The sequence below is a fragment of the Mastigoproctus giganteus genome, chromosome 8 (genome assembly GCF_048544385.1).
Source record: "Mastigoproctus giganteus isolate SK-2022 chromosome 8, ASM4854438v1, whole genome shotgun sequence".
Classification (NCBI taxonomy): domain Eukaryota; kingdom Metazoa; phylum Arthropoda; class Arachnida; order Uropygi; family Thelyphonidae; genus Mastigoproctus; species Mastigoproctus giganteus.
This window is the reverse complement of record NC_143582.1, coordinates 166,992,196-167,017,454: the sequence shown is the minus strand read 5'-3', so window position 1 is coordinate 167,017,454 and position 25,259 is coordinate 166,992,196. Positions and strand designations below refer to the sequence as shown.

At 41.2% G+C, this 25,259-nt stretch overlaps 1 protein-coding gene across 2 annotated transcripts in view; it reads left to right on the top strand.

Moving 5' to 3' along the window:
• LOC150081988 (uncharacterized) overlaps nt 1-19,707 on the top strand; it is a 42,055-nt gene extending 22,348 nt beyond the window's left edge. For both annotated transcript variants that reach the window (XM_090379034.1, XM_090379032.1), the window contains exon 2: nt 17,859-19,707. In XM_090379034.1, the coding sequence (XP_090235160.1) occupies nt 17,859-19,276 (1,418 nt within the window). In that variant the 3' untranslated portion in view covers nt 19,277-19,707. The remainder of the gene's footprint in view (nt 1-17,858) is intronic.
• Nucleotides 19,708-25,259: the final 5,552 nt, after the last annotated feature.

The following is a 25,259-nucleotide window of genomic DNA, read 5'->3' as shown; positions in this document are numbered from 1 at the left end:
GGCACAGTGCCACACCGGACCGCCACGGAACCAGAAATGGACAAAGGCTGGACGAATTCCTGGCAAATTCAATCCTCACAGTCAAAAACCAACATTTAACTTGCCAACCTACTGCAATACCTTGTGGGAAGCCACGATTGATATCAGCTTGACCACAAGGAATATTGAAGCCCACGTGACCGATTGGACAGTGCAAAATACCTGGACCACATTGGATCACCGTACAATAACCTACCAAATCAGAAGATCAATGACAAAAATAACTACAAACAGACAATTGGCAAACAGATTCGCAATCCAAAAGGCAGACTGGAAACTCTTCAGAGTACAACTGACCAGCAAGGTAAAAAAAAAATGCTGGAGGAACTGGCCAGAGAGGCAGTGGACAGTGAGATGAAAAACCCAGATACACTCCAAGAAAAAATCACTAGTATCATAACTGAAGCAGAGGAGACAGTGGTCATAGTATTAGGGTCAGGCACCACCTGTGGTTTCCCACATCTGGGCCATATTCTCTGTGAAGGAATACAGTACTACTGTAACTGCCAGAAGAGTGTTTTGTGTTATATATGACATATTGCGTTAGGTTGTTGTGTGTCCAGGCATTTGCAGGGACCCCTGGTGGGACTCCACGTTGCCCGCACACACCACTAAGAGGTAGCCAGGCTGCCCAATATTTTCTGGCTTGTCTCCGCCAGGGTCGCGAAAGCTTCCTGGACGGAGACAAAAAAAAAAAAAAAAAAAAAGGTCGAGTCGGGGAAGTAAAGATTGTACGCAAGAAAGGAGGGTATAGCTAGAAATTTGGAGGAGGTAAGCGAAGGCATCCTACAGGTTATCAATGGAGTAATAAGTGCCATATGGTGAAAGGAGGACCCGGGAAGGTCGATAGATAAGACACAGCAAGAGAGATGCATGTAAGTTGCCACTGAGGAATCAGGCGGCCCGTACGCCAGCTCATCCTATCCAAGTTAAGATCGGTTGGCCAGTTAGGTAAGGATCAGATGTTTGGGTTGTTCCTTTTTTGTGTTGGCAATAGGGTGCTCCGTCTTGTGAAGAGGGCTTGTGCAAACTTGGTAAACTCATAGTAGTAGTTTTCTTCTGTGATGAATAAGTGTTCATTTCCTTGAGGGTTATCTTGTATACGAGTAAACAGGATGCTGCGGAGGTCCTCAGTGTTGACAGGTATATACTAGATGGTTCCAGTCTTCTATTTCACCACATGCACAGTAGGGGTTATCAATGATTCCCATGGATGTTAGTTTATGGTTTATTGATCCGTGCCCGGTAATGAGGTAGGTGGTATAAAGAGCAGGAGAGAACCAATTTGGAGACTTGGGAAATACGGCATTCACATAAGGTATAAATTTCTTGGTGATTGGTCCTTTGTTGGTAGCAGTCCATCTGTCCTACCAAGTCTGAAGCAGTAGGATAGCAATTTGTTTTTTTTCCTGCCTGATTTCATTCAGGTTATTGATGGAGTGTCCAAGGACAGTTGCTGGTATACCCCTGGATAGACAGTAGCGGAGGCCCCTTCGAATAACCTCCAGATCAAGCGGAAGGACGCCCACAAGAACCTGAAGTACTGGGTTGCTAACTGTGCAGCATGCCCTTGTAATAGTAAGAAGGATGGTGCGCTGGATGGTTCCCAGTTTACGTTTGTTGTTGTAAACAGTTGCCCTGTGAAACCAGACCCCAGATCCATATGTTATGAAGGGAAGGAAGATTGATTTGTAGAGAACCTTAAGGGTGCGTCGATTCAATCCTCAATCACGACGACTCACCCGTGCAATGAGAGCAGTGTAATTTCTCACTTTCGCATGGAGGTGTGCAAGATGCGGTGAGAAAGTGAGCTTAGGGTCAAGTACTATTCCCAGTAGTTTTAACGTAGAAACTAGCTTGATGGTTTGGCCTTGAAGTTTGTAAGTGGGGTTTCTAGTAGGCTGCAGTGATCCCTTCAGGAGAATGGATTGTGTCTTTTGGGGTGACTGTCTTAGCTTGTGTAGGGCTGCCCAGTTCTGAAGTGCCTGGTTTCCTCTGGCTTCCAGAGAAGCTCTGCTGTCAGCCTCAATCGAGATGGTCACATCATCAGCAAAGGCTGTTAAAGCTACAGGATCTAGTCCAGTCCAAGGAGCTCCTTCAGGACAATGTTCCAAAGAAAAGGAACAAGGACTGAACCCTGGGGGTAACCTCTGTAGACAGACTTGGTGATTCTTTGGTACGTTGAGGAGATTGTAATTTTTCTATTTGATAAGTATTTTTCGATGCATTTGTATAAATTTAATGGAATATTTGCTTGCCTAAGTCTGCAAAGAATACTTGCCCACCAGAGCCTGCCGAAGGCTCCTGCGAAATCTATTGCTATTAATAGGTAGTATTTGAAGGTAGAAGTTGAGACTGCAGAGATGATCCTTTGCAGTGCATCTTCTGTGCAACACCCCGGTCGAAATCCAAACTGGAAGTTGGACTGGAGCCCAGCTTTGGTGTAATGGTCTTGGAGCCGTACTAGGAGTAGACGTTCAAACAGTTTGCTGACCATGGATAAAAGGGCAATAGGTCGATATGACTCTGTTTGTTGGAGCGGTTTAGATGGATTTTTTATGATCAGTTTTACATTGGCGTTTTTCCATTCTTCCGGGAAAGATCCATGGGACAAGCACTTATTGAAGAGGTTGAGTAGAAACTGGATGTTGATTTCGGCGGTCTTTTTAAGGACTTCGGGTTCAATAAGGTCTGGTCCAGGGCATTTTCTCTCCTTCATTTTGGTCAGAGCCTGCTGCAGTTCATCGGTGGTAAATTGATCTTCTACAGCATTGTTGAAGTAAGTGTTGTTTGCTTGCATATATGCAAGAAATATGACGTTGTACTGACCCTCTGACAGTACAACGTCATTTTTCTTGCCGTTGTACTGTCAGAGAGTCAGTATCTATGCCAAAAAGTGTCTGTTGACATCAGAGGTTTTGAAACAGTAGTCTGCCCAAGGAAAAGAAATCTCGCAGGTCATCCCATTTTGCATTCTTGTAATGTCACACAATACGAGGTTTGAAATAGCCATGAGATAAAGGCTCCACTGGAGAAGAGACAATCACCAAGTTGTGATCTGAGGTACCTAAAGGACCACTCACTTCGACCGTGTACTTGGAAGGGTTGTTTGTGAGAAAAAGATGAAGCGTGTTGGCTGTATGGTTAGGATTGTCCGGTATTCTTGTAGGTAAATGTACAATCTGTGGAAGGTCATTAGAAATTGCAAAAGCCTCAGCATCTCGACCAGTTAGGTCGGTGTGACTATCAAACGGAAGCCAGCTGGAGTTGTGAACACTAAAATCACCTAGGAAAATTACCTCAATGTTAGGAAAGTTGGACTGGAGAAAGTCAAGTTGCAAAGAAAGGAAGTCAAAGAGCTCCAAGTGATTAGTGGAGTTGAGAGAACGGTAGAGACAGCAGATAATTTGACACAATGAGGTAGAGAGATTTTAAGCCAGAGAAGATCGAAGAGAGGAGAATGCAAATTACCAATTCTCTGACAGGGAATATCGGAATGGACATATGCACAATTACCACCTTTGAGGCGAAGGGAATCATACAGCGAATAATTTGGGCAACAGAGATGAGCAGTATTTGAATCAACCGATAACTGGGATTCTGTCATAAAATGTACATGGGGTTTGGCAGACTACAAGTGGAAATGGACATCATTGTGATTAGAATTGAGACCACGTATATTTGTGAAATGAACTGGGACATGTTTCAGAGGTTTAGATCTTTTCGCAGATAAGCTTAGTCTATTAGTTTGACAATTCATGGTGTATTCAATTGTAAGAATAAGTAAGGGGGACATGCTGAATGAAGTAATGAAATTTTTGGATATGGCGTACACATGGTAAGGATATACCCAGATCTTTGACATAACGTGGCCTCGACAATGCCCCCTGCATACACACACTACTCGGACTCCCTCCGGTCACTATCTGGCAGAGTAGAGGTAGCAAGATTATACACTAGCTGATCCGGGAGCCTCCTAAAGAGATACCAATAGGTTCGGTCCGGTGTACTAACTAGCGGCCGGCCTGCGAACACCGTTTTAGAGCTGTACCCTCGAAATGTAAGGAAGATTTGATCTCGCCATGATGTTCATCATAACTTCAAAAGTTATCAGTCATACTGCATGATGGAAGAGATGGGGAAGAGTTGACCGGAACTTAGCTTTGGAGACTAAACATAGGTTCCACCACTTCAAGGCTCCAATAAGCAAAGTGATGGTATTGCACCGGTTGATGAGAGTCATCTACCACCTAGTATTGCCTAGTAACACAGAGGGGCAGCATTCCTCGATGTGGTGTGGGCGCCACACCTCTACCCCTGCTTACGTTGTTTCATATCTGGGTGGTCACCCACAGTGTGCTTGTGCATGGAGGTTATACCCAGGATTACTAACAGTCCCACCATCGTGATGGTGCAAGCAGAGGATTTGGCTGTCACAGACAAACCGTCCGGACTTCACTGAAATTGGGTCTACTTGACTTGAATGTCATCAGAATATCAGTTCTATCACCGTTTTAGACTCTCAGGTAGCCAGTACAGGTTGTCTGGCATATCTGAGAGAATGTCTGCGACAACCTCAAGGACAAATATGAATGCTATGAGGAACAAAGATCAGTACTCATCACCAGAAGATGAGTATGCCGCGTTCAGCCGCTAAGCCCAGGACATCTTCAACAGACGAAGAATGGAAATCGCTAACCGCAACAACTAATACGGAAACATCCGAATAGAAGAACTCCATTGAAACTAACCAAGGAGGAGACACTCGAGACGACAGCATCAAAAATGGACACACCGCATCACTATAATCGATCAGAGGAAATTACTAACAAAGATACCTTTCCATTCATGACCTGGCGCAAAAGCTGATGCTCTCAACGAATACGACCACCTGAAATGACATCAAAGCAGTACTACAAACTGACCAGAGTTAACTTCGAAGAGGTAAAAATAATGCAAATTAATGCACAACGGGCTCGGGCTGTGGTCGGCCAAATCAGGATTCGGGCACACGAGGATAACACGGACGTATGAAAGAGCCGTACGCCCATAAGAACCACGTCAGAAGCTATTCCTTGACCTACAAAGTCATCCAGGTGGAAGGGGAAACTCCCTGGGCAGCAATAGTTGTAAGAAACATTGACATTACAGCCACAAAAGAAACCCAACTGTGCCCAGCCTAGGCCGTTTGTGCCCAGCTTGGAAACTTTTACGTTGTCGCCCTATACTGCTGTTCAGGCGAAGATATTATCAGGACTAAGATACCTTCAAAGTGTGCTAAACACTATCCCAGGAGGAAGAATTATCCTCGGGGAAAACTATCCGTCGGGGCAGATGTAAACTGCAGGACCCCTGCGTAGCACAGCACAACACAAGACCGGTGAGGAGCAACAAATGGCCAAAGATTGGAGGACTACCTGGGTAACTCCCTTTGGAATACTCAATTAGCCAAACAACCTCCCCACTTTCAGCAGCACCCTTTGCGAAGCCACCACTGACATTTCTCTGGCTACGAGAAGCACAACCAGCTATATCTCCGACTGGAAGACCTCGGACCACCGAGCCATTACATTCAGGATCAGAATAGACAAACCATTCCCAGAGTAATGCAACATAGATATGCAATAGAAAAAACAAACTGGGACACGTTCAGGGGTGCCCTGCTGGGACAACAGCAGCAGAAACACAGGCAAACTCAAAATCCAAACCTTCTTCAAAAAAAGAAATCACTACCCTTTTAGCACAAGTCTGAAAGGCCACGATTGAAAGGAAAAAAACCTTCTCCGGGGTGGTGCCCTGGTGGAATGAGGAACTTCGAAGGATGAGGAAAGACGTACACCAAAGGGCGAGAAGATCCTTGCCTAATGTGGAGGTCGAAGAACTTAAACAAGTATATCAAACAGCAAGAAACGCGTATACGGTAAGAATAAAGAAATCAAAGCAGCAATCCTGAGAGTGACTTGTCTCTTACATGGGAAATTCGGACCCCTGGGGGCTGGTGTACAAAATCACCACTAACAAATTCCCCAGGGGGGTAGTGAACACCGCTACGGAAACCCCCAGAGGGAAACCTAACCACCACCTGGAGGGATTCAGTCTCAAATAACTTAAACAACGTTTTTCATCCAGATATTAATCCAACAACAACCGAGCAGCATGAGATCTGCAGAGAAAATAAAACCTATCGGAGTTGACAACCGCAGTTCACACAGGAAGAACTCCAAGCCGCGGCAGCTCTTATCAAGGGGAAGAAATGTCCGGGGCCCGAGACTATGAAGACTGTTCAAGTCTGAGATTATGAAGAAGGGGTTGTGGAACTTGCCCTGGAGTTACACTTATTCAATCTCTACCTGCACACTGACACTTTCCCGGATGACTTGAAGGTTGCAAATGTGAAACTAATCCTTAAAAATTCGACAAAACCACTACATCTACCAAGTTCATACAGGCCCATAGTCCTATTGTCCGTATGCAGCAAGCTCCTAGAGCGTCTCCTCCATGTACGGTTCCAAAGGCACTACGAGAAAGCAAACCTAGAATCACCAAACCAGTATGGCTTCAGACTGGGGCACTCCACGGTTGATGCTCTACAGGCACTGCTCACTGAAGCCTGCCAGAGAGGAAATACTTGTTGATTGCAATAGATTTCGCGGGGGCGTCCTCTGCAGGCTCAGGCAAGCAAATGTACCAGACATTCTGGTCAATATCATGAAAAGCTACATCTCAAAATGGGTGATCACAGTAAATGCTCCTTATCAGAAACTCACAAGATGGATACACAGTGGCTGTCCCCAGGGCTCGATCCTGGGGCTGGCCTTATGGAACTTGTTGATGGACGAATTTCTACGCCTTGACCTCGAGGAGGTTCGTCGCAAGCCTTCGCTGATGACCTCATTCTGACAGTGCCAGCAAATTCCAGGGCCCATCTTTGGACCTTGGCAAACTACACACTCCAAATCCTCCAGGACTGGGCAATCTAACCAACACTGCCTGACCATATAACCATCAAAAACAAACACTGTGTTTCTTAAAGGAACTCTCTGTATTACAAGACCGGCACAGATTAAAACAGGAAACAAGACCGTAAAGTTGTCCGAGCAACTCAAATATCTTGGCATAGTACTAGATAGAAACCTCTCTTTCCAAGCTCATATCAAATACATCAGAACCAAAGTAAGAAACTATACTGCCATGGTTGCTAGGGTCTCCCGTCGGGACTGGGGTCTCAACAAGCGAACTTTCTCTCGCTGTATTACAAGGCTATCTTCATTTCCATGATTATGTATGCAGTTGGAGTTTGGTTTTGCAAGGCTATGACTGCAGTGAACAGAAGAATCCTGGATTCCATTCAATGCACGGTCCTGCTCTCCATCTCTCATGCCTGCTACAATGTGAGTACTCACATGCTTCAGGTCCTGGTTGGGCCCACCCCCTCGACCTGAAGGTGGTGAGATCTGGAATGTTGGCATTATCTTTCTAAGGTGTCCCAATGCCTGCTTGGGATTCGAGTTAAATCTAACCAACAACCAAAAAATGGAGAAGAGGAGATTTCAAGTACACATACAGCAGGTGTGGCAGGACCGCTAGACAAATTCAACCAAGGGTGACATCACCAGGAGATGTCCCCCTGTGGAGGAACTGACGACTGGGATCACCTCATGCATGAGTACCCCCTCTACGATGACCTCCGCTGCCAGCATCACAAAGCTGACTTCTATAGAAAATGTGAAGAAAACCATCTATTGGATACTAAGGAAGAGTATCAAACTCTCACCAACTGCGCACAGCAGCTTTTCTCGAGGAAAAAACCAATCGCAGCAACATGGTAACCCACTCAACTAATTGAACCCCGGGAGCCTGATGGTACTGGAACAAGGCAGCAAAACTTGACCAGCATTACCATCATTGGTTTGAACTACCATCCATGCTCCAAAGATGGCACCCACCAAAGACAACTACCAAGTGAAGAACAACATGCACAGGAACCACCACCGAAATGTTCCAAAACCTATGAATAGAGACAACCCACGCATTAAGACAACCTACGAAAGACAAAAGGTTCGTATAGTACTGGACTTGACTCTCACGGATGTCACCAATAACACAATCTCCTAGATGAAGACTGACAACGCCACCGGCGTGCCACTAGATGTCAATGCCATTCTAGGCCACCTTGCATTCTGAACCGGGTGTCCTAACTCGGTTCACTTTAAACCCCCCTCCCCTGGTAGGGAAAGCGAGATGGGTTTCTGTCTCCTTCCCCTCCCTGCCACCCTCATTTTCTCCTGGTGGGGCTAGTCCCCACTGATCTTTCTGTGGGTTGCCTTCACTATCATCCCCGTACTGCAATCTGTCCCCCCCCTTCTTCACCCCACGCTAACTGAATATACGCTTTCTTTCTTTTTTTTTTTTTAAGGCCCTTGCCACTGAAATCTTAGGAAATTAGGTGGCAGGGCCTACAGAGTATTTACTTCTAATGCAATCCCTCTATGCCTGACCTGCCTCCTCGGGGTAAAGTGTGGGCAACAGCTAAAAGATCAGAGGAACAACATAACAATGACACTTACACAACATAAACATATACCTTACACTTTTTAAAATCGCTGGCCTTCACAGTGTTCTATGTTTCACAGTGTACACAACACGGAGATGGGAGAAATCCCTGGAGCCATTGGACAATGAACATTTTACGGTCATCCTTACACTTTTTAAAATCGCTGGCCTTCACAGTGTTCTATGTTTCACAGTGTACACAACACGGAGATGGGAGAAACCCCTGGAGCCATTGGACAATGAACACTTTACAGTCCTCTCTCTGACCCCATAAGACGAACACAAGACTAGTGAGACACTGAACTAAGACTGACCTACCTAAAGTGACACTGAACTGGACATCCAAAAACCAAGACTGTGACCACAGCTACGCTGCCGCCTCGCCTTTTGGCGATCTGGGTTGGACACCTAACTGGGCCCACTTTCTCTCCCTATCCTGGTGGGCGGGGTACGGTCCGTATCCCACCCACCAGGGCTATGACTGCAGTAAACAGAAGAATCTGGATTCCACGGTGGAAGGAGAAGTAAATGTACGGTCCGTACATTTACTTCTCCTGGTGGGGCATGGGCATGCCACACCGACATCTGGGGTCGTCTTTCCTACTGACCCCAGTCTTTTCCCCCACTCTCTCTCTATACATCACAGTGTACGCCCCACACGGCAAAAATTCAAATAATCTTCCAAATTCTAACAGCCAAATCGGGCATCAATTCCGACGCTTAACCTCATTAGTGAACCACCCCTTAAAATCGCATGTTTTTTTTCCCCCTTTTAAGGCAGTAGCAACTGAAATCTCGGGAAATTAGGTGGCAGAGCCTGCCAGAGTAAATAACTATAAGACTGGTGTACCTGGTCTGCCTCCACGGGGCTGAATGCGGACAACTTTGGGACATAGCAGGGGTTTAGCAGCTAAATGGCCGGAGGAACAACGATACACAACACAATACTTCCAAATCCCATACACTTTTCAATCTCTGGTCTTAACAGTGATCTGTTACACCCACAAAGAAAACCATGCGCAGATGGGGAAACCGCTGGTGCCGTTTGACACAAACACACTACATTTCTATTGACAGGCTACGACCCTTTAAAGGGAAGCTATCCCTAGGCATATAAAATGATCCACTGCGTCAAGGCGGGGCTGAAGAAACGTGTTATCACGTAATGTACGACTACCATGAATATGACGCGTTCCGGCTAAGGTTTGCCAACAAGATAGTCCCCGGCATTGTGAGCACCTGATTACAATGGACGAGCAAGGCTACACCGCCTTTACGGAGTTTGAGTAGTCTGTCTTCACTACTAGACGGGTTAGCACTCATGGAAGATAAAAAAAAAAAAAGAAAAGAAAAAAAAATTATATAAGAAACTTACCGGATATGACACTTCTCAGAGAAAAAAAAACTCCTTGCTCGGTTCGTTCCAAGAGTGACAGAACCACCAGCACAGCTCAGCTGCTGCCATTAGGCCTTCCTAGCGACGCTCCCTTGCGTGGTCCTTTGCCTACATTCCCAGGGTGGGAGGAGGAGGTGAACCCCCTGGTCTCCTCCTCCTCTCGCCGCCCCTCTTTTCCCTCTGGTGGGGCATTGGCCTGCTCACTGACTTGGTGGTGATCATCTCTATGGATCCCGTATCTCTGTCTTTTCCCCCTAGTCTTCGGTTTCCCTCCCCTTCTCTAACTTAGAACTAGCGTCCGAACCATCTCTAAATTGATTTTAATTTTTTTTTTTTTATGTGAACCCCAAACACGAGAGGTATTAAAACCTATAGTACTTAGTACCGTGCTTGGGTTGGAGGCTGAAAAGACGAAAGACGATATTTGTTGACATTGGACTTGAACTTCTGTAGATTATAATTTTCAGGAAATACGTATGAAGGAAGGTTGTTCCAGAAAACGGCAGTTGAATGAATAAATGAGGAAGATGAAAAGTTTTTTCTGTGGGTTTGAAGTTGGACAGTAAATGGATGTTGGCTGGTGGCGGCATGTCTTCGGACTGTTTTGAAAGAGAGAGCGGGAATTATAGAAGCCAATTCAGAAGAACAGTGCCCATGGAAGTATCTGTAGAAGAAGCATGCAGCAGAAACAGTGCATCTATGAGAAAGAGAGTGCATAGACTCTGTTAGAGATGAATCATTAATTAACCTAACTGCCCTCTTCTGAATGGAATCAAGAAGCCTGAGAGAGGTTTTGGGGGCACCACCCCAGATGTGGGAACAATATTCCATGGCAGGGCGGATTTGCGATTTATAGAGTGAGCAGCTGTTTGGAAGAAAAGTAACGCCGAGAGCGAAAGAGAAAACCAAGTTTTTTAGATGCAGAGGAAGCAATATTTGTAATGTGCTTGTGCCAAGAGAGATTAGAAATCAGGGTAATCCCCAAAAGAGATATATCATTTTGCCTAGAAATCGGAGTGTCATTAAAGATAAGCCTAGGAGCAGAAGAATCCTTTTTGCGAGATATAAGACAAGACTGGGTTTTAGAAGGGTTGAAATCAACTAAGTTGTCTTTGCCCCACTGGAGAATTACCTGAAGATCGGCATTTAAGGAATTAGTAGCAGATTTTCGAGAAGTTGAAGCTGATTGAGCAGGACAAGGTTTCTCAAAATGGAAAGTGGAATGCAATGTGCTATCATCGGCAAAACTATGGGTAGGATTTCCAGTCAATGGAAGAAGGTCATTGATATACAAGAGGAAAAGAGTGGGGGAAAGAACTGAACCTTGGGGGACACCGGCATTAGTGGAGAAGTTAGAAGACAGAGAGCCATCTACCATCACCCTCAGTGAGCGATCACAGAGAAAACTGGATAACCAATTACTAAAAACAGTTGGCAAACCATAAGATGGAAGCTTGTTTAGAAGACCTTTATGCCAAACGCGATCAAAAGCCTTTGAGATGTCCAGAGCAACTACTTGTGTTTCACCGAACCTTTCCATTGAATTAGTCCATAAATGGGTAACATAAGCCAGAATATCACCAGTGGATCGACACTGACGGAATCCATACTGGCGATCATTGATCAGACGGAAGGTTTCTAGGTAGTTTAAGAGCTGGCGGTTAATTGATTTCTCCATTACTTTAGAAAGAGTAGAAGTAATTGCAATGGGACGATAATTGGATGGGAGGGATTTGTCGCTCTTTTTAGGAACTGGCTGGATATGAGCAAATTTCCAAGCAGAAGGAAAAACACCTTTGGAATAAGAAAGTGAAAAAAGGCGGCAAAGAATAGGAGTAAGTTCAGGAGCACAGGTTTTGAGAACAAGTGGAGAAATACCATCAGGACCTGGAGCTTTCTTAGCATCAAGATTCATCAAAATCCTTCTGATATCCTTTTGACGGAAGACCACAGGAGGCATTGAATGGAGCGTGTTGGGAATGGTGGGAGGTGTTTTACCAAGATCATTAATACATGAGGTGGAAGAAAAATGGGATGCTGGCAGGTCAGCTTTATCCTTGGCTGAAGTGACAACAGAACCATCTGGTTTGGACAGAGGTGGGAGCAGAGATGGGCAAAAGTTACGGCCAATAGCTTTGGCAAGAGACCAGAATGCTCGGCTACCATTAGGGCAACAAGCAAGTTTTCTACTCTTAGCCTGTTCAAACTCTAGTTTGGACTGATTAATAACTGCTTTACAATTGTTGCGAGCTTTGGTGTAAGCAGAATATGAAACTGAAGAATTAGAAACAAGCCAATTACGATATGCAACATTCTTCTCTTGAACAGCCTTAGCACATTTATTGGAAAACCAAGGTTTAGATAAAGGACGAGATTTTAAAGTGGAGTGTGGGATAAAGGATTTCCTTCCTGCAAGAATAATTTCACTGACACGATCTGAGCAAACGTTGACATCAGAAGTTTTGAAACACTAATCTGACCAAGGAAAAGAAGAAAAGAAGTCTCGCAGGTCATCCCATTTTGCATTCTTGTAATGCCAAACAACACGATTTTGGGAATAGCCATGAGATAAAGGTTCAAGTGGAGAAGAGACAATCACCAAGTTGTGATCTGAAGTGCCTAGAGGACCTCTCATTTCAACCTTGCACTTAGAAGGGTTGTTGTTGTTTTTTTTTTTTTTTTTTTTTGTTTGGTCGTTGTTGGCGCATAGGCTTCTGTGGCGATAATGCACCTCCCAAGGTTTTTGCAGTACTTTGATCCAAGCCCGAGGCGGGAATCGAACCCACGACCTGTGGGTTGCCAAGCAGGCACTTTACCCACCCGGCTAGCCCGGTCGGCGGGTTGTTTGTGAGAAGAAGATCAAGCGTATTGGCTGTATGATTAGGATTGTCCGTTATTGTAGGTAAATGAACAATCTCTGCTAGGTCATTAGTAATTGCAAAAGCCTCAGCATCTCGACCTGCTGTGTCAGTGTGAGTAGAAAACGGAAGCCAGCTGGAGTTGTGAACATTAAAATCATCAGGGAAAATTACCTCACTGTTAGGAAAGTGATTGAGCCCTTTGCCCAAAAACTTAATAACACCAAATCGCATAACTAGTACTCCTTTGACTGACCCCTACTATATATATACTGTATATATATATTTTTTTTAATAAGGTCCTTGCCACTGAAATCTTAGGCGGCAGGACCTGTCAGAGTAAATAACTATGAACTATAGTACTGGTGTACCTGGTCTGCCTCCACGGGGCGGAGTGGGGCAACGTCTGGTCCTATTAGGGGCCCAGCGGCTAAATGACCAGAGGAACAACGGTACACGACACTACACATATACAAAATCCATACACCTTTAAACCTCTGGCATTGACAGTGTTGTTTCACACCCACAATGTATACTACGCGGAGATGGGGTTACCCCCTAACAACATAACAAACACATACACGGCACAAACATAGCATTACACACAGAGGTGTACTAAAAAAAATAGTACCGGAACGCTCGTCGATTGACTACACCTACGCTTTTTTCATTTGCAAAAATAAATAAGTCAAAGATTAGAATATTTGTTCAGTATTTATTTTTAACTATTAAATAAAAATTTCCCAAGTAAAAAACAAAGACAATAAATTAAAAAAATCAGAAAAGAAAAAAAACGAAAACAAAAAGTCCAAAATAATATAAAAAATACTGTTCAGAAGAATTATAGAAATTCCCATACAGGATCGATTACGTATTCTTGTGTGACTGCCCTTTTTGTTTGTTGGTTAACAAAAGAACGATGAAGCCACAACCACGTTCAGACAGAGAAATTTGGATTTTTTAATTCTAATGGTGGACCGTGTAGTTTAAAAACAAGAAACTTGCCGTTGTTGGATCTCTTTATTTAACACATTTTACCTTAATAAGAAACGTTCAAGTTTCATTGCGAAATTTATAGTTTTGTTTTTAAATAAATCTATTAATTTTAAAGATTACTGTTAATATATATTTTTAGTAGCAATGGGTAAAATATACAGGGTGTCTCAAAAATATTAGTACAAACGTTTAGAGGAGCTAGGTAACATCTAAAGGAATGTGAATCGCATAGGAACCCATAACCGGAAATGTCACGGGAAAGTAGTAGCAGAGGCACAAGAAGCAGAAATGACACAAGACAGTAATTAGTGGCAAACATTTATTTGACATAATATTAACAATCGAGTACGAGATGGATGCATTTCATGGTTACAACAGATGCTCGAAGGTTCCACCATGAGACGCGATGCATGCGTGACACCGACGCAGCATGGATTGGCGGACACGGTCGAACACACCTGGAGTTTCTTTGGTCTCTGTCTCGCCACGAGATCCATTTCCGTCTCCACAGGCGATTCATACACGATAGATTTGAGGGCACCCCACAGAAAGAAATCAAGGCTCGATAAATCAGGTGAGCGTGGGGGCTAGGCAACGGGTCCACCATGGCCAATCCATTGACGCCCAAAACGCCTGTTCAAATGGTCACGAACATATCTTCCATAATGGGCAGGCGCCCCGTCATGTTGAAACCAAATGTTGCGTCTCACATTTGCTGGAACATCGTCAAGTAACCCTGTTAGAACTTGTTCAAGAAAGATCCGATATTTAGCGGAGTTCATGCGGGATGGTAACAGGTATGGGCCGACTAAGCAGTCACCGACCATACCTGCCCACATATTTATTGCGATGCGATGTTTTGCCGCATGGGGCGCACACCGTGTGGGCCCTCTGCTAATCCATGCACTAGGTGCATGTCTGCCAGCTCACAGTTCGTATGTCGATGCATGCTCTTCATGCGGTGACTACTGCTTGAATGAGTAAACCAGAAATTTTCCCTCTCGCGAACTGATGAACAACGCCGTGTACCGACTTACGGTGACGTTTCTGGTTATGGGTTCCTATGGGATTCACATTCCTTTAGATGCTACCTACCTCCCCTAAACGTTTGTACCAATATTTTTGAGACACCCTGTATATTATTTCTCCCTCCTCTTTGCTTATGCCACTGTTTCATAATATTAGGTGTATATATTTAATGATTTTCTATTATGACATTTATAAAAAAAGTATCCGAACCTCGTTCCGGCCCGAATACACCACTGATTAGACATTTCTGGCCTTTCTGCAGAGTTTCTGTAACATCACAGTATACCACGGCGGAGTAGAACTAGCGTTTGGGAGCTGCCTTACATAAGATACTATACATGTCTAACCGTGTTCCGCCTGCCTTGACATCAGGTATGAAACAATGCAGATCATGTCCGAAGAAGCCTTATCTGCCTAGAAGCAGGTTGACAAGTGGTACGGGGAAAAAAAAAAAAAAAAAAAGGAAAAGAAAAGATGGATGACCAAACAAGAGTACTAATACTCTTATCTACACATAAAACAGGTTTTGGTGAAAGTGTGTGAAGGCATTTTTACTGATTCAAGCAAGCCTTCAGAAAATTCCCTATGACAAAGTTAAACAGCATGTCTTAAGAGAGAGATCTCGAATCACGAAGTTAATACTGGATATTGCCACTGGTGGCTTTAGTTTTTATGCTGGATAAATAGTTTGAAGGGACCAAGAACCAAAAATGAAAAATAACCATGCGTTGGGCATCCAAAATGCCATTCAGAGCTTCCTGAGGAATACAATGATCTAAATTTAAGAACGATTGATGAAATTAAGCTGATACATTTCATAAGTTTGATTGCAATATGAAGGTTCACTTTTTACATTCCAATCTGGACTATTTCGAGAAATTCTTGGTAGACTTGAGGAAGAACTAAGTTTTTTCAAGGACATCAAGGCTATCTAGAATAGATATCAAGTAAATGTAAGGTCAAAAGATGACTACTGCTGGTCACTCAAAAGATGACTACTGCTGGTCACTCAAAAGAGAGACTACACGTGAAACATTTGAAAGAAATTTGTTAGCCAAAAGAAAAAATAAAATAAAATAAATAACTAGAAATGTTTAGTTTCAAATGTTTATGTATAACTCATAAAAATTATGAAAAATGTTCGCGTAAATCTGACCCTCTCCTCTGACCGTTTGGTCGTCCCGGAGTATAAACAGAAAATTTATTTATTATTTAAATACCTATACTCAGCTTATTCCTTATCCCTTATTTGAGAAATGAAATTAATTAAAATAAGCCTCCGATGAATGGAAACGTTTCATTATTCCTAAACCTTAGAATAAATACACTATACAACCAAACGTATTTGTGAAAAAAAAAAAAAAAAAAAAAATATATATATATATAAATATATATATATATATATATATATATAGCTGCAAACAAGGCTTAGCTATTAATTCAAAATCCTAATATATAGTAGCGATTCCTGTTTGTTCTGCATGACGGCCTCAATCTTCCAGGGCATACTTTTCACCAACTTCAGGTATCGGCTCGAATTCGCCTCCATTACCTCTACATCGATTAGCAAAACTTCCGTTTTCGCTGCAGCATAATTCGGCGCTCCAATTCGTCCCACAGATGGCTGCTCTGGCCAGTCTATAACTTTTTCATATAACTGTCTCCAAATCAGTACTGCCCGACCTTCGCTGTATCGTATAGAACGTTGTCCTACTGATAGAGCCCATTTCCGCAGTATTGCCACAGTGTAGGTAGCGCATATAATTGTCCACAATTAGGTCACGGGCTTCACAGTTTGGGGCACTACCATCAACGGATCAAGTCCGACTTAACAAAAACAGAACAGCTTCATACTATCAGACTGCCTCCGCCAAAATTCAGGGTCGAGACGATGTTCACCCAAAGAAATAAATCACCAGACAATCTCTACATCCATCAGAACGAAACACTATGTAGCGAGATTCTTTACTCCACAGTACCTCATTACACTATTGTAGAATTCATGAACATCGAAAGCTACTCCACTCCAAACGTCGCCATTACTCATTGGTGACGGTGATATTGGATTTATGTGCAGATACCCTACCACAGAACACAAGGATATCAGCTCCCTACGGATGGATGTCGTACTGAAGGATGTTATCGACAGATAATATGCGTGAGGCACGGATTACCTCCTTTATAGTTCGCCGATCACGTTTGAGACTGTATCACTTGCAGTCTTCCACCTTTGAAAAACTTCTGCCACAGTGGATTTTGGAAGATTTAGCCTAGTCACTGGCGAGCACACAGAAAGATTACCGTTGTAACACCATCCCACGTTAAAAGCCTGTAAGTTCTGATCCACGACGCATACTGGCTTCTAAAGTACTGCTGTATACACACACACAACCCAAACCCACATCGTACACAATATTCGTCGTGGAGCAGTGTTCGAATACTTTTGGTTATAGAGAATTATGAAAAGATTCCCTCTTTTCATAATTATATATGACCAAAAGTCATTATAGACATCAATATTTTGACGTATTACAGTGCAGACGACTGTTATCCGAACTGAAATATATTCCATTAGTTTCGATAATCGACGTCCTCGCACCGTAATAAGTCAAAATATTGACAGAAAAATAAGTCAAAGCATATCAGTCGTAATAAAGATGTTATTTACAAAATATTATTTATGAGAGTATTAAGAGAAAAGCCTGACTAAGTTTAGATTACCACGTTGCTATTAAGCAGGTTTTGATCTGATTGATATTATTATTTGTTATAAATTATTTTAATTTGGGTGGTTTCATATTTAATGTAAACATCTGATTTTGAACTCCATCTTAACAGTAATTATATTTTTAACGCTAAATTTGTTTTTACTAAGCAAAACAACACGAAGCATGTTTGCACACAAATTATTACAACAACGTTATTATTTTTTAAATTTATACATTAATCTTTAATTTCAATTACTAAATTAATTTATTTCTTTTCAGAGGTGGATACCATGTCACGCACCATGTGCTCCAAAGTAATACAGCGCCAGCTAGCGGACAAAATTGTGAGGTTTACTCCATTAGAAGAAATCCGCGCTGTACTGGCTGCAGGAGCAAATATTGATGAGCCTGTTACCAAAGGGCTGCGGCCTCTGCATTATGCAGTATTCCAGCATTACACTGAAGTGGTTAACTTCTTACTGGAGGAAGGATGTGACGTAGACTCTATGGATGATGTGGGCTACTCTGCCATGCACCTCTGTGCGGAAAAAGGTTACCGCGATCTCATTATAATCTTATTACGATATAAAGCTCGGGTATGCTTTACAGAATTACGTAACATCAACAATATTGCTGATAATCCTTGCCAGCCGCCAAGAGCAGACGAACCACTCCGTTTGGCCATTAAAAATGACCATTTAGATATCGCAGAGTTGCTACTGAGAAACGGAGCAGATCCAAATGCTCAATATTTTTTAGGTTCAGAAATTAATCTGGTAGACCCCTTGAATCTTCCCGCTTTAGAACTTTTATTAAAGTTTGGGGCAGATCCAAACGCCCGTGATCGGTCACGAATGACCCCACTGATGAAAGCATGTCGGAATCCGGAAGGAGTAGAGGCAGCTTTTTTACTAATAAGTTACGGTGCCGAAGTCAACATCATGACGGACTCCGATCACGATTACCGCACAGCAATGCATTTTGCAGTGATAAGTGGCAATGTGGACATGGTCCGCCTACTGATATCTCATGGTGCCACTGTAACGTTTCCTCCAGAATACAGAAAACCAACTCCACTGTACTTCGCAATTCTGAAGGGAAATAAGTACATGCTCCGTTATTTGATAGCAGCAGGAGCAGACGTGAACAGCGGATCACCCGTTCTAGGATCTCCATTACACATTGCACTGTGTGAGAAAATTGATAACCAAGTGGGCATAGTAAAAATGTTGCTTGAACATGGTGCAGACCCAAACGCCTATACAGATTCGGATAAGGGTCCAGTATTGAAAACTCCATTAGGCGAATACTTTCAGGTATGTGAACAACCTAATTTTGAAATCGTGCGTCTCATAATATCCTACGGAGCTCGGATTATTATGAGAGGTCAGCGTCAGCATCCTCTTGGCATTTTAAGAACTTTTCATCGTTTGCATCTAGGATTGAATTTAGAGGTTGTAAACTTGCTTCTGGAAGCTGCTGAAGATTTTTGCACCATTTTAATACAGCGTTCTGACAAACTAAGTGAAGAACAAAAACGCCTTTTACTGGATCGCGCATTCTCGCCAAACACACTGAAAGCACTATGTCGTGTAAAGCTGAGACACTCACTGGGCACGGGAGCACAGTATGTAAATACCGTTCGGACATTGTCGATCCCTCAGGTGCTGCAGAAGTATCTGCTCTTCGAGGAATAGACTCTAAATATCATGTAGAAGATGGGAACAGAGTGAAGATATTTAATTTATTTATTATATGAAGAAGGTATTCGTCCAGCTATGTGGGCGTGATGGGCTGCATATAGAGATTTTGAGGAACAAAACAAGTCTCAATTTCATTAGTATGATTGTAAGAAATCCAAAGATAACTCGGTAAATGCTGTTTTTTTGCGTTTCTTTTTTTCTGGTATGTACACAAGCCTCATGCAATTTATATAGAAGATATCGCAGTAACTTCTGCGATTCATTACCATTTATCCTGTCAAATACAGTAGAACTCGGATAAGAAATTCCTGCACAAGAAGTTTTCCCCTCTACTAGGTTTGGTTTCTTAATTCCCAATTTCAATATTATTTTCAAGCGTAAAAAGTTCCAGAGTAAAAAGCTTTCCCGCATAAAAAGTGTATTATTATAATGACATTTTCCCACTTAATACGTTTTTTTTTTTTTTAAATATAGAAATTCTTTATTTTTATATTAAAAAAATATTAAACATTTTGGTAATCGAAAAAGTTGGTGCATGGCAACACTTTAGTTCATAGCAAATCATCGAAGTAGGTGAAGTGGCATCGTTTTTGTTATATCCCACATTGTGAATGCCTTCACAACGAATTGCCCTGATATCGCACTACCTCGAATACCCCTTCGCCAGTGGATTCTCGAGTAAGCAATGATGCCATTTCACCTACTTCGGCGATTTGCTACGAACTAAAATGATGCTATGCACTAACTTCTTCAATTAGTGAATCTTCCGTTGTCTGAGGCTTTCAGCCCAAAAATCTTTTTAGTATAAACATTTTGATATAATGGAAGTGACATACTGCAATTGTTTTCATCGATATCCAAAACTGGATAGCGTCGACCACGTGAAGCGTTTGTCGTTAAGTTCTGATGGTTCTGAATAGTTCCGAATTACTTAGGGGAATTTTGACCTTTTAAGGTATGTTGAAAGCTGAATTTATAATACTTTATTTATTTTTGTAGGTTACCATTAGTATTTTTGATAATTCTGTAAAGAATAACTATTTTTGTCCAACTACCGTACTGGCCCTAATTATTTGTTCCTCCTTGGCAGTTTCATTTTAACGCTAGAACTATTAATTATTAATTATACTGATTATATTATATTATACTGATTATATGAGTATAACAATTATTAATTATATTTTCTCATTTGCAGGATTGAACTCCTTTGGAGTGCGTATCTGGTAATGAGTTTAATGAACAGAATGTTCAGCAATTAGAAATCCTCAGTTTAAAATTTTTTCCCGTAGGCAGAGTAAAATATTTATAAATTCTGAAATAGTACTTAAAAATCATCTTTAACTTATGTATGTGTATCTTTTCATTTTTATTTGTGTAGTTAATATTTCATACCCGTAGGTCATTTTCCCTTCTAAGAAGTTTTCCCTCGTAAGAAGTTCTAAACTTTACTCCCTTGGAAAACTTCTTAATAGGGTTCTACTGTATTTGCACAAATAAAAATAATAATCAATTAAACAGTGGCAACAGGAGAGCCAACTGCAATTGAACTTCAATTTCATGGATGATTTACGGATAACGTCTAATTCAGTCGGACTGCGATATACATTTTGATGGTCAGCAAGGAAATGAAGTCCGCAAACATTTTTCAGTGTTTATGCAGAAGGCAGGTATTAATAACGCAAAAACAAGAGAATATATTGAGATGTACAGATGACGATCTTTATATCAGCACTTCCGTGTTTCATTTAAGCTCACCAATAAATATATTAAGATTTCCTTGTCTGTGTTTTTTTACACAGTAACGCTAGTAAATCAGAACAGCAGTAGATAAGCAATAGTGTCAGCCAATGGACAACTTGGATAAATTAGGAAAATTACCTGTTTAACTGAATTGGTACGCTCTTGGGGGACACAGGTGTGTCGATATAAACACTGGGGGCTAATGAAGTCATTTATCTCCGTTATCCCTATAAAAATATAAAAAGATCAGTCAAATTTTATATATATATATATCAAACAGTATATTAAAAGCAAAAAGAAAATGAAAACAGTTGACATAGATACAAAATCAGAAATTAATACCAGCGAGAGTTTAAAACATCGAGGGAATCAGGAGGCCAGATAACAACAGAAGCTATGTATCCCCTTACCATATATTTGCTATTATTATCTGTTAGGTAATATAACGAAGACAGCTTTTAAGGCTGGTAAATCTGTGGAATATTAAAATTAAAGCCAATAGACAAATTCAGACTGGCATCCCTGACGTCACAGAATGTTAAAGCAATACCATACCTCAACAATCGAAACAAAGAAAGCTAAATAAAGTGAAGTCAATCGAAATCTTCAACAGGTCAGAGCACAAAGTGCTCTGACCTGTTGAGGTTCTCGATTGACTTCAATTCACAGATGTACCCATTATGAGCAGAACTGCGCACAAATCAAAATATTATGACAATTCAATAGTTAGGGCTTCCTGAAGAGATGGGGGAGTTTTAGAAAGTTTATTTCAGTTAGATATTTGGTTTTCTGTAGTCGGACGGTTGTGGAACTTTTTTTTTTTTTTTTAACTTTAGTGTGATATTAGTATTAGTAACGGCCGCATGGTGCAAGAAAGCCTATGGCTTATGCTGCACCAGCCAAAAAAAAAAAAAAAAAAAAAATCCGAACAAAACAATGATAAAAACAAAAAAAAAAAAAATAATAAATAAATAACTAAATAATAATAATTAATAAATAAAAAAAAATAAAATAAAAAGGAAATTAAACCTATCATCCTATGTGCTTCCCTTACCCGAAAGTACTATCCAGATGACCTTTGAATTTCCCCAAACTGTCGGCCTCTACCACCCATGAAGGCAACTTATTCCAGTAATTTATAACTCGCTGGCTAAAATAGAACTTCCTGCAATCCAATCTAAACATTTCCCCCCGTAACTTGAATTTATGTCCCCTAGTTCTAGCATCATTTATAATCTTGAAAATTTTGTCCTCATTCATTTTACTGATGCCTCTCAGAGCCTTAAACACCTCAATCAAATCTCCTCTAAGGTGTCTAGTTTCCAAACTTTGCAACCCACATATTCGAAGTCTTTCTTCATAAGGACGCCCTTTTGCCGATCTCACCAGGCGAGTTACCCTTCTTTGCACCCTTTCAAGAAGCTCGATGTCTTTCTTCAGGTGCGGTCTCCATACTTGAACACAGTATTCCAAGTGTGGTCTAACATAAGCCTTATATAATGGGATTATCACGTCCCTATCTCTACTTGCAAAAGTTCGATAGATCATCGATAGGACACCATGGGCCTTCCTTGCAACCTGTTTACAATGCTCAGAGAATTTCATGTCTGACCGTATCGTAACACCCAAGTCCCTTTCCTCCAGTACTGGCTTTAGTTGAACTCCACCAAGTGAATAAGTTTTTTTGGGATTACTATTTCCCAGGTGTAATACCTTACACTTTGTTGGATTAAAGCACAGCTGCCATTTTTCTGACCATTCCTGAAGTCTATCTAGGTCTCTCTGAAGAAGCTCAGCTTGACAGTGATCATTAACTACTCTCCCAATTTTAACATCATCTGCAAATTTAGACATCACGCCCTCTATCCCTTCATCAATGTCGTTTATGAAAATTAAAAACAACAGTGGTCCTAATACTGATCCTTGGGGAACCCCACTTCTTACATTAACCCAATCTGAGGAATAACCATTTATCACAACCCTCTGCCTCCTGCCCTGAAGCCATCCTTCTATCCATCTAAGGATTTTCCCAGTGATACCAACCTGTTCCAGCTTATAAAGCAACCGCTCATGTGGGACTGAGTCAAAAGCTTTGCTGAAATCTAAATAAACAATGTCGAAATTATTCCCTAAATCCAGCTCGTGAGTGACCCTTTCGAAATAGCGAACCAGATTTGTTAAACATGATTTTCCCTTTACGAAACCATGCTGAGTATCCTTGAGAATTTCAATTCGATCCAAATGATCCTGAATTCCACCCTTGATCATTGCCTCCATGATTTTCCCTACTACTGAAGTCAGACTGACAGGTCGATAATTTCCAACTTCACTTTTAGAGCCACCCTTATGTATGGGAGATACATTTGCACTTTTCCAATCCAAGGGAATCTCCCCAGAGTCTAATGATGCTCGCATAATTAGCCTCAATGGTTCAATGCACTCGCTTGCTGCCTCTCTTAAGATTATAGGGTATATTCCATCAACTCCAGGAGCCTTACTGGTCTGTAGGCTGGAAAGATTTTTCATATTTAAAGCATCTTGGAACTCTGCACAGGGACGTCATCCTAAATCTGTGTAATTGGCTTAATGTTTACCATATTTTGCTCTAATTTTAATTTTCTAAATTATTTTGCTTACAAGAATTCTGCCACAGGATGCTTACCCTATTTTAGTCCCACTCCCACATCTTCATTATATTACTTATCTGTAGTTGAATTCTAATGTTGCTAGATACTGCTAATGAAGTAATATTTGTTGATATTTATTGAATGTTATATAGTATTCTCATACCCCATGGCTTTTTTGTGTCAACGGGTATTCAATAAATGTGTAGGCTGATATTTTCGGAATTTAATTATAGATTTGCATATGCTACCACAACATTCTGTAGTAATAACGTGTACTGCTTAAACTTTCCTTTCGTTGGCTATAATTCAAAAATGAAGCATTTTTAGATCAATGTACAGGTATACATATGAACTTAAGTTTTGTGCCTAGAATCTATTATGAAACATATGGAACACGTTTTACGGATGTTGCATTAATTATAGTTTGGTAAACAAATATTCTGTTCATGCTGAATTGTTTAAAAAAATAAAGACTATCTACTAAAGCAGAACAGTCTCCGAAATTCCAAAAAAATAAAATAAAACTACATTAGGGTAAATACTATAAAAAGCTAAACATGTGGTAGCATTTAAACATTTTCCATTTTTTCGTAATTGGATTCCTCGACTAGAAGACTTCTGTTAGCAAACTGCTTTACTCAACAAAATACATTTCAGAGTTCCACATACGTTGGTAGCTAAACTGATTACTTCTCAAAAAAAAGGGAAGAATCCATGTAGGTTGAAAGCTTTCCATTTTTTTGAAACTTAAAAACCTAACTAACTATTATCTGTTAGAGCAGATCGGTCTCCGAAATTTCGCCATAAGCAAACGTTCATTCTAGTATGAAGTTTTGATTATCCTTAATCGTCAGCAAATTACGAAGCAATAGAAGCTATACATAGTCATTGTAGCTAGGTGTCGTTTCTTCTCGGTCACCTGTTTCGCGTAGAAAAATGTGAAGTATTACAATCCTGCAATCGTGGAGTTAAATGGCTGAATCGTTCTTTGAAGGTTTACTTTCAGATACAGCTGTTAATTTCTTTATGATTATTGTAATTACTTATTAATTTATGATCATTATAGTTATCATTATTATTGTTCCCACCAGTAGCGGATTCGTTTTTAGGGGAGGAGACGATGAGACCATCACTCTGATGATGTGAAGAATTTCTTCACGCGAGGTTGAATTAGCAAGTACAGTATAAGGCAGTAAGTAGACTTTTTTTTCTAAAAAAAACCAAGCAACCGTTTATAAATACGATACCCCCGACACTTTTGACTTGAATTTCCTAAAAGCAGAGGTTCCCAAAGTGTGGGATACTCTCTCCTTTGAGGGGGGGGGGGAGGCGTGTTGTTTTCATGAAGCATTTTTTAAAGAAATATGGGAAAACTATCCCACTAATCCAGGTACGAAGATTTTTTTTATTTATTTCTATTATTGGTATTTTATTTCTTTGAGTTTAAATGTATTGAAATATATATTAATTTCTAAAAGTATATGCTCGTATATTTATAACTAAATTTGCACTTGTTCTGGAACTTGGGGGGGGGGGGTTAAAAGGTTCCCCCCAAGTTATTTCGGTTTTTCAGTCAGCACAACTTAAACATTCACTAACACACAATTGCA